A 10,603-nucleotide genomic window follows, 5' to 3' on the forward strand; every position below is an offset into this window, starting at 1 on the left:
TGGGGGGGCAGAGCAGTGAGGGCTGAGGTAAGATAGCAGCTGAGGGTGGGGGCAGAGCACTGAGGGCTGAGGTAAGATTGCAGCTGGGAGGACAGAGCACTGAGGGCTGAGGTAAGATAGCAGCTGGGGGGCAGACAGAGCACTCAGGGCTGAGGTACGATAGCAGCTGGGGGGGAGACAGAGCACTGAGGGCTGAGGTACAATAGCAGCTGGGGGGAGACAGAGCACTGAGGGCTGCGGTACGATAGCAGCTGGGGGGAGACAGAGCACTGAGGGCTGAGGTGAGATAGCAGTTGTGGGGTGCAGAGCAGTGAGGGCTGAGGTACGATAGCAGCTGGGGGGGAGACAGAGCACTGAGGGCTGAGGTAAGATTGCAGCTGGGAGGAGACAGAGCACTGAGGGCTGCGGTACGATAGCAGCTGGGGGGAGACAGAGGGCTGAGGTGAGATAGCAGCTGTGGGGGGCAGAGCAATGAGGGCTGAGGTACGATAGCAGCTGAGGGGGAGACAGAGCAATGAGGGCTGAGGTACGATAGCAGCTGGGGGGGAGACAGAGCACTGAGGGCTGAGGTAAGATAGCAGCTGGGAGGAAGACAGAGCACTGAGGGCTGAGGTACGATAGCAGCTGGGGGGGGCAGAGCACTGAGGGCTGAGGTAAGATAGCAGCTGGGGGGGCAAAGCACTGAGGGCTGAGGTAAGATAACAGCTAGGGGGGGCAGAGAAGTGAGGGCTGAGGTAAGATAGCAGCTGGGGCGACAGAGCACTGAGGGCTGAGGTAAGATAGCAGCTGGGAGGGCAGAGCAGTGAGGGCTGAGGTAAGATAGCAGCTGGGGGGACAGAGCACTGAGGGCTGAGGTAAGATAGCAGCTGGGGGGCAGAGCAGTGAGGGCTGAGGTAAGATAGCAGCTGGGGGGACAGCACTGAGGGCTGAGGTAAGATAGCAGCTGGGGGGCAGAGCAGTGAGGGCTGATGTAAGATAGCAGCTGGGGGGGCTGAGGGCTGATTTAAGATAGCAGCTGGGGGGGAGACAGAGCAATGAGGGCTGAGGTACGATAGCAGCTGGGGGGGAGACAGAGCACTGAGGGCTGAGGTAAGATAGCAGCTGGGGGGACAGCACTGAGGGCTGAGGTAAGATAGCAGCTGGGGGGGACAGAGCAGTGAGGGCTGAGGTAAGATTGCAGCTGGGAGGACAGAGCACTGAGGGCTGAGGTACGATAGCAGCTTGGGGGGAGACAGAGCACTCAGGGCTGAGGTACGATAGCAGCTGGGGGGAGACAGAGCACTGAGGGCTGAGGTACGATAGCAGCTGGGGGGACACAGAGCACTGAGGGCTGAGGTGAGATAGCAGCTGTGGGGGGCAGAGCACTGAGGGATGAGGTACGATAGCAGCTGGGGGGAGACAGCACTAAGGGCTGAAGTAAGATAGCAGCTGGGGGGGACTTAGGGCTGAGGTACGATAGCAGCTGGGGGGGAGACAGAGCACTGAGGGCTGAGGTGAGATAGCAGCTGGGGGGGGAGACAGAGCACTCAGGGCTGAGGTAAGATTGCAACTGGGATGACAGAGCACTGAGGGCTGAGGTAAGATAGCAGCTGGGGGGAGACAGAGCACTCAGGGCTGAGGTACGATAGCAGCTGGGGGGAGACAGAGCAGTGAGGGCTGAGGTACGATAGCAGCTGGGGGGGAGACAGAGCACTGAGGGCTGAGGTACGATAGCAGCTGGGGCGGAGACAGAGCAATGAGGGCTGAGGTACGATAGCAGCTGGGGGGAGACAGAGCACTGAGGGCTGCGGTACGATAGCAGCTGGGGGGAGACAGAGCACTGAGGGCTGAGGTACGATAGCAGCTGGGGGTAGACAGAGCACTGAGGGCTGAGGTACGATAGCAGCTGGGGGTAGACAGAGCAGTGAGGGCTGAGGTACGATAGCAGCTGGGGGGGAGACAGAGCAATGAGGGCTGAGGTACGATAGCAGCTGGGGGGAGACAGAGCACTGAGGGCTGAGGTACGATAGCAGCTGGGGGGAGACAGAGCACTGAGGGCTGAGGTACGATAGCAGCTGGGGGTAGACAGAGCACTGAGGGCTGAGGTACGATAGCAGCTGGGGGGAGACAGAGCACTGAGGGCTGAGGTACGATAGCAGCTGGGGCGGAGACAGAGCAATGAGGGCTGAGGTACGATAGCAGCTGGGGGGAGACAGAGCACTGAGGGCTGCAGTACGATAGCAGCTGGGGGGAGACAGAGCACTGAGGGCTGAGGTGAGATAGCAGCTGTGGGGGGCAGAGCAGTGAGGGCTGAGGTACGATAGCAGCTGGGGGGGAGACAGAGCACTGAGGGCTGAGGTAAGATTGCAGCTGGGAGGAGACAGAGCACTGAGGGCTGCGGTACGATAGCAGCTGGGGGGAGACAGAGCACTGAGGGCTGAGGTGAGATAGCAGCTGGGGGGGGGGGCAGAGCACTGAGGGCTGAGGTATGATAGCAGCTGGGGGGGACAGAGCACTGAGGGCTGAGGTAAGATAGCAGCTGGGGGGGACAGAGCACTGAGGGCTGAGGTAAGATAGCAGCTGGGGGGGAGACAGAGCACTGAGGGCTGAGGGGAGATAGCAGCTGTGGGGGGCAGAGCACTGAGGGCTGAGGTACGATAGCAGCTGGGGGGAGACAGAGCACTAAGGGCTGAAGTAAGATAGCAGCTGGGGGGGACTTAGGGCTGAGGTACGATAGCAGCTGGGGGGGAGACAGAGCACTGAGGGCTGAGGTGAGATAGCAGCTGGGGGGGAGACAGAGCACTCAGGGCTGAGGTAAGATTGCAGCTGGGAGGAGACAGAGCACTGAGGGCTGTGGTACGATAGCAGCTGGGGGGAGACAGAGCACTGAGGGCTGAGGTGAGATAGCAGCTGTGGGGGGCAGAGCAGTGAGGGCTGAGGTACGATAGCAGCTGAGGGGGAGACAGACCAATGAGGGCTGAGGTACTATAGCAGCTGGGGGGGGAGACAGAGCACTGAGGGCTGAGGTAAGATAGCAGCTGGGAGGGAGACAGAGCACTGAGGGCTGAGGTAAGATAGCAGCTGGGGGGGGAAGAGCACTGAGGGCTGAGGTAAGATTGCAGCAGGGGGGGGCAGAGCACGGAGGGCTGAGGTAAGATTGAAGCTGGGAGGACAGAGCACTGAGGGCTGAGGTAAGATAGCAGCTGGGGGGGCAAAGCACTGAGGGCTGAGGTAAGATAGCAGCTGGGGGGTCAGAGCACCGAGGGCTGAGGTAAGATAGCAGCTAGGGGGGGCAGAGAAGTGAGGGCTGAGGTAAGATAGCAGCTGGGGCGACAGAGCACTGAGGGCTGAGGTAAGATAGCAGCTGGGAGGGCAGAGCAGTGAGGGCTGAGGTAAGATAGCAGCTGGGGGGACAGAGCACTGAGGGCTGAGGTAAGATAGCAGCTGGGGGGCAGAGCAGTGAGGGCTGAGGTAAGATAGCAGCTGGGGGGACAGAGCACTGAGGGCTGAGGTAAGATAGCAGCTGGGGGGCAGAGCAGTGAGGGCTAAGGTAAGATAGCAGCTGGGGGGGCTGAGGGCTGATTTAAGATAGCAGCTGGGGGGGAGACAGAGCAATGAGGGCTGAGGTACGATAGCAGCTGGGGGGGAGACAGAGCACTGAGGGCTGAGGTAAGATAGCAGCTGGGGGGGAGACAGAGCAATGAGGGCTGAGGTACGATAGCAGCTGGGGGGGAGACAGAGCACTGAGGGCTGAGGTAAGATAGCAGCTGGGGGGGACAGAGCACTGAGGGCTGAGGTAAGATAGCAGCTGGGGGGGACAGAGCACTGAGGGCTGAGGTAAGATAGCAGCTGGGGGGGAGACAGAGCACTCAGGGCTGAGGTACGATAGCAGCTGGGGGGAGACAGAGCACTGAGGGCTGAGGTACGATAGCAGCTGGGGGGACACAGAGCACTGAGGGCTGAGGGGAGATAGCAGCTGTGGGGGGCAGAGCACTGAGGGCTGAGGTACGATAGCAGCTGGGGGGAGACAGAGCACTAAGGGCTGAAGTAAGATAGCAGCTGGGGGGGACTTAGGGCTGAGGTACGATAGCAGCTGGGGGGGAGACAGAGCACTGAGGGCTGAGGTGAGATAGCAGCTGGGGGGGAGACAGAGCACTCAGGGCTGAGGTAAGATAGCAGCTGGGGGGAGACAGAGCATTCAGGGCTGAGGTACAATAGCAGCTGGGGGGAGACAGAGCACTGAGGGCTGAGGTGAGATAGCAGCTGTGGGGGGCAGAGCACTGAGGGCTGAGGTACGATAGCAGCTGGGGGTAGACAGAGCAGTGAGGGCTGAGGTACCATAGCAGCTGGGGGGCAGACAGAGCACTGAGTGCTGAGGTACGATAGCAGCTGGGGCGGAGACAGAGCAATGAGGGCTGAGGTACGATAGCAGCTGGGGGGGAGACAGAGCACTGAGGGCTGAGGTACGATAGCAGCTGGGGGTGAGACAGAGCACTGAGGGCTGAGGTACGATAGCAGCTGGGAGGGAGACAGAGCACTGAGGGCTGAGGTACGATAGCAGCTGGGAGGGAGACAGAGCACTGAGGGCTGAGGTACGATAGCAGCTGGGGCGGAGACAGAGCAATGAGGACTGAGGTACGATAGCAGCTGGGGGGGAGACAGAGCACTGAGGGCTGAGGTACGATAGCAGCTGGGGGGGAGACAGAGCACTGAGGGCTGAGGTACGATAGCAGCTGGGAGGGAGACAGAGCACTGAGGGCTGAGGTAAGATAGCAGCTGGGGGGGAGACAGAGCAGTGAGGGCTAAGGTACGATAGCAGCTGGGGCGGAGACAGAGCAATGAGGGCTGAGGTACGATAGCAGCTGGGGGGGAGACAGAGCACTGAGGGCTGAGGTAAGATAGCAGCTGGGAGGGAGACAGAGCACTGAGGGCTGAGGTAAGATAGCAGCTGGGGGTGGGGGCAGAGCACTGAGGGCAGAGGTAAGATAGCAGCTGGGGGGCAGAGCAGTGAGGGCTGAGGTAAGATAGCAGCTGGGGGGGCTGAGGGCTGAGGTAAGATAGCAGCTGGGGGGGCTGAGGGCTGAGGTAAGATAGCAGCTGGGGGGACAGAGCAGTGAGGGCTGAGGTACGATAGCAGCTGGGAGGACAGAGCACTGAGGGCTGAGGTGAGATAGCAGCTGGGGGGAGACAGAGCACTGAGGGCTGAGGTGAGATAGCAGCTGGGGGGGAGACAGAGCAGTAAGGGCTGAGGTAAGATAGCAGCTGGGGGGGACTTAGGGCTGAGGTATGATAGCAGCTGGGGGAGAGACAGAGCACTGAGGGCTGAGGTGAGATAGCAGCTGGGGGGGGAGACAGAGCAGTGAGGGCTGAGGTAAGATAGCAGCTGGGGGGTAGAGCAGTGAGGGCTGAGGTCAGGTAGGATTTTGGGGGGGACAGAGCAGTGAGGGCTGAGTTCAGGTAGGATTTTGGGGGGCAGAGTCACGAGGCTTAGTTCAGGTAGCAGCTGCGGAGACTTCTCACACTGTGCTTTTACAGGTACTTTCCTTGGAGAGTCAGAGAGACCTTTACATGGTGTCATTAGAAGAGGCAGAAAACGAGGCAGAGGTGACTCTGTCTTGCCTCCGGTAAGTCTCTGCAGATGAACTATATTTATTGCACACAGAGGATTCACAGTTTCTATCTAAAAATCTTATGTACTTGATTGTTGGTTCTTTGATTTGTGCTTCTGCTTCATCTGTTGCTTGCAGAGGAGGAAATCTGTTGATCTTTGCTGAGTTGCGCTTGCAGAGGCTGATCTTTGCTGAGTTGCGCTTGCAGAGGCTGATCGCTGCTGAGTTGCGCTTGCAGAGGCTGATCGCTGCTGAGTTGCGCTTGCAGAGGCTGATCGCTGCTGAGTTGCGCTTGCAGAGGCTGATCGCTGCTGAGTTGCGCTTGCAGAGGCTGATCGCTGCTGAGTTGCGCTTGCAGAGGCTGATCGCTGCTGAGTTGCGCTTGCAGAGGCTGATCGCTGCTGAGTTGCGCTTGCAGAGGCTGATCGCTGCTGAGTTGCGCTTGCAGAGGCTGATCGCTGCTGAGTTGCGCTTGCAGAGGCTGATCGCTGCTGAGTTGCGCTTGCAGAGGCTGATCGCTGCTGAGTTGCGCTTGCAGAGGCTGATCGCTGCTGAGTTGCGCTTGCAGAGGCTGATCGCTGCTGAGTTGCGCTTGCAGAGGCTGATCGCTGCTGAGTTGCGCTTGCAGAGGCTGATCGCTGCTGAGTTGCGCTTGCAGAGGCTGATCGCTGCTGAGTTGCGCTTGCAGAGGCTGATCGCTGCTGAGTTGCGCTTGCAGAGGCTGATCGCTGCTGAGTTGCGCTTGCAGAGGCTGATCGCTGCTGAGTTGCGCTTGCAGAGGCTGATCGCTGCTGAGTTGCGCTTGCAGAGGCTGATCGCTGCTGAGTTGCGCTTGCAGAGGCTGATCGCTGCTGAGTTGCGCTTGCAGAGGCTGATCGCTGCTGAGTTGCGCTTGCAGAGGCTGATCGCTGCTGAGTTGCGCTTGCAGAGGCTGATCGCTGCTGAGTTGCGCTTGCAGAGAGTGTATATATGAAGGGGATGTCCACTCATATCAGTTCCCCTTTTTCTCTTAGGGTTGCAACCCCCACCTTGGAGTGGATCCAGCTCAAGCAGCTCTGGGAAGCTAGGATGGCAGGGATACAACAAATTAAGAAGAACCTTCGTGTGAGGACTTGTGTGTAGGAAATTTGGTGTCTGCAGTGTGTGTTTGTGTAAGATTGGGTATGTGTGCTTGTGTGTGTGTTTGTGCACATGCGCAGAGTTGTCTTTGTGTGTGTGTGCACTACAACTACAGTTGTGTATGCTCAGACAGTGGAAATGGAGTATATTTGGATCTGTCGCAGATCTTCTGTCTGGACGCCCAGAGTCTTGTTTGGTGGCAATCCTCAACTCCTGTTCTCCTAGGAACAAGTTTATCACCCCTTCTGGGCTGTAATAACCACAGACAGGAGTCTGTCCTGCTGGGATGCATTGTGGGGCTCTCTGAGATCCCAAGGAACCTGGTGTCTGGAGGAAGTGTGTCTCCTGATCAACATTCTCGAATTGAGGGCTATATACAATGCGCTTCTGGCGTCGGCTCCGCCCAATATATCAGACAACATTGCGACAGTGGCCTACATCAACCATCAGGGAGGCACTCTGAGCTCCCTAGCGATGCAGGAGGTGTCTGAAATCCTGCAGTGGGCAGAGAGATATCAATGTCAGATCTCAGCTATCCACATCCCAGATGGGGTGTTCCAGATGGCTTCAATGCCAAGCTCCCGAGGTACGGATTGAGATCCAGGGATCCTCAACCGAAGCTAGTGGACACTCTAGTGTTACCGGGGAACTTCAACTTAATTTATCTGTTTCCACCGATTGTACTTTTGCCCAAGTGGTAGCTTGGATCAAGCAGGAACGCATAACTACTATTCTGTTAGCCTTTGCATAGCCATGCAGGACTCGGTACACAGACCTAGTGAACATGTCATCTGCTCAGCATTGGTGGTTGCCTCTTCATCAGGAACTGTTGACTCAGGGTCCGTTCTTTTATCAAAACCTAAATACTCTGAGGCTGACTGCCTGGAGATTGAACAGTTGATTTTAGATCAGAGAGGCTTCTCTGACAGTGTGATTAATATTCTTTATACAGGCTCGCAAGCCTGTCACCCAACACATCTACCACAAGGTCTGGAGGAATTATCTTCACTGGTGTGACCAGCTAGGTTTCTCTTGGAGTAGAGTGAAGACTCTGCATATACTTCAGTTTCTCATGGAGGTCTGGAGAAAGGACAGTTCTATCAAGGGTCAGATCTCTGCCCTTTCTATTCTGTTTCACAAGAGGTTGGCTAGTTTGCCAGATGTCCATGAGTTTGGTCAGGCTCTGGTTAGAATTAAACCTGTTTTTAACCTGTTGCTCCTCCTTGGAGCCTAAATTTGGTTCTTAATGTTGTTCAGGGGGCTCTGTTTGAGCCTCTGCATGCTTTTGATATTAAGTTACTCACATGGAAGGTGCTTTTCCTATTGACTATTTCCTCTGCTCGCTGAGTATCAGGGCTTTCAGCTTTGATGTATGATCCTCTGTATCTAGTGATCCATCAGTAAGAAAGGCCTCAACACAGCCTTATAATCAGGTAGTAAATACTCGCAACATCAATGAGGAGATTGTGGTTCCTTCACTTTGTCCTAATTCGTCATCCTCCAAGGAGAGATTACATAATTTGGATGTGGTCAGAGCGTTGAAGTTCTACCTTCACACTACTAAGGAGTTTTGTCATCCTTCTTCCTTATGCATCCTGTATACTGGTAAGCGCAAGGGGCGGAAGTCCTCAGCTTGTAACCATTTTCTTTCATGAAATTGTCAAGAGTCCATGAGCTAGTGACTTATGGGATATACAATCCTACCAGGAGGGGCAAAGTTTCCCAAACCTCAAAATGCCTACAAATACACCCCTCACCACACCCACAATTCAGTTTTGTTTTACAAACTTTTCCTCCTATGGAGGTGGTGAAGTAAGTTTGTGCTAGATTTCTACGTTGATATGCGCTTCTTGATAAAGGCCCAATATTAAGGGCCGAAACGCGTTGACAGTTTGGTAAGCCTTATTCTATTTGCTGTACATTTGTTTTTAGCTATATTGCACTATTGTTTTATATGTTTTACAGGTCACTAGCATGGTAACACGAGTCATCATCTAAGAAGACAAAGGGTAGAGAGAGGGCGCCACAATAGCGTGATACCGTCTGGAAATGCAGGTATAGATGAGAGTAAGTAATGTGCTTACCAAATAATATGGCACTGTGCTATGACCAGTGCGTGAAAGCTTGCTAGCACTTAACAGTGGCTAGTACACTGTGGAAACCAAGCTCCAAAAGCTCTTTTCCCGGTTTCAGCTTGATATACACCTCCTGGTGACTGGACTTCAATTATTAAAAAGATAAACTTTTGTGTGTTGTTCTATTGGTGTTGGAGTAGCACAACACAGACAACTTCATAAATAAAATAGCTTTATTGTTATGACGCGTTTCTCAACCCCAACTGGGTCGTTTCATCAGATAAAAAGCTTTTTATCTGATGAAACGACCCAGTTGGGGTTGAGAAACGCGTCATAACAATAAAGCTATTTTATTTATGAAGTTGTCTGTGTTGTGCTACTCCAACACCAATAGAACAACACACAAAAGTTTATCTTTTTAATAATTGAAGTCCAGTCACCAGGAGGTGTATATCAAGCTGAAACCGGGAAAAGAGCTTTTGGAGCTTGGTTTCCACAGTGTACTAGCCACTGTTAAGTGCTAGCAAGCTTTCACGCACTGGTCATAGCACAGTGCCATATTATCTGGTAAGCACATTACTTACTCTCATCTATACCTGTATTTCCAGATGGTATCACGCTATTGTGGTGCCCTCTCTCTACCCTTTGTATTCCAACAGCTTTCCTACACTCTCTGGGATCAAGAGGAGGAGCCTGACCTATTACACGGAACAAGAAGAATATCCCCATCTCTTCAATCTAACATTATTACATGGACACATCCAAAAGCTGATACGGTAGACCCGTTTCATTAGACTCATAAGTTCATTTTTTCTGACATTTTACTGTCTTAATTCAGCGCGCTTTTATATCCCTATACTGGGATACGATTAGTTCATCACCTAAGAAGATTCACTATCTCACAGAGGGACTCATTTAAAGGGACAGTCAACACTCGCGGTAACATTATGCGATATTGAAAAATAAAAAACGAAGATCCGCTTGCAGCATAGCCCTTTTGCCTTACCTACTTGCTTCTTGTAATAATCACCGTTCATAACTTCTCTAATACGAGGTAAATATGGCAGCCGAACTCCCCCCACCGTTACGTAGCTACCTTCTTCTTCAAATGATCAGCAAATCAGAATCCAATCCTCGGTCAGAAATTGCACATGCGTATTTGTACGATATCTTGGTACTAGCTCAGTCTTTACATTCTGCAGAATCCCATCCATTTGAGCCTATGCATTCTTTGGACATTAAACTACTTTCTTGGAAAGTGTTGTTCCTTTTGGCCATCTCTTCTACTAGAAGAGTTTCTGAATTATCTGCTCTCTCTTGTGAATCTCCTTTTCTGATTTTTCATCAGGATAAGGCGGTTTTGCGGACTTCGTTTAAATTCTTACCTAAGGTTGTGAATTCTAACAACATTAATAGAGAAATTGTTGTCCCTTCCTTGTATCCTAATCCTAAGAATTCTTTGGAGAGGTCCTTACATTCTTTGGATGTGGTAAGAGCTTTGAAATATTATGTTGAAGCTACTAAAGATTTCAGGAAGACTTCTAGTCTATTTGTTATATTTTCTGGATCTAGGAAAGGTCAGAAGGCTTCTGCTTTTTCCTTGGCATCGTGGTTAAAGCTTTTGATTCATCAAGCTTATTTGGAGTCGGGTCAGGCCCCGCCTCAGAGAATTACAGCTCATTCTACTAGATCAGTCTCCACTTCGTGGGCTTTTAAGAATGAAGCTTCAGTTGATCAGATTTGCAAAGCAGCAACTTGGTCTTCTTTGCATTCATTTACTTAATTCTACAGTTTTGATGTATTTGCTTCTTCGGAAGCAGT

At 53.3% G+C, this 10,603-nt stretch overlaps 1 protein-coding gene across 1 annotated transcript in view; it reads left to right on the plus strand.

The window, feature by feature from the left end:
* Window positions 1-10,603, plus strand: part of RNF214 (ring finger protein 214) — a 141,872-nt gene that overhangs the window by 81,870 nt on the left and 49,399 nt on the right. Inside the window, exons 9-10 of the mRNA XM_053691399.1 lie at window positions 5,515-5,603; window positions 6,602-6,692. Coding sequence (XP_053547374.1) covers window positions 5,515-5,603; window positions 6,602-6,692 — 180 coding nt within the window. The remainder of the gene's footprint in view (window positions 1-5,514; window positions 5,604-6,601; window positions 6,693-10,603) is intronic.

This window comes from Bombina bombina, chromosome 8 (assembly GCF_027579735.1).
Source record: "Bombina bombina isolate aBomBom1 chromosome 8, aBomBom1.pri, whole genome shotgun sequence".
In the NCBI taxonomy this organism is placed as follows: domain Eukaryota; kingdom Metazoa; phylum Chordata; class Amphibia; order Anura; family Bombinatoridae; genus Bombina; species Bombina bombina.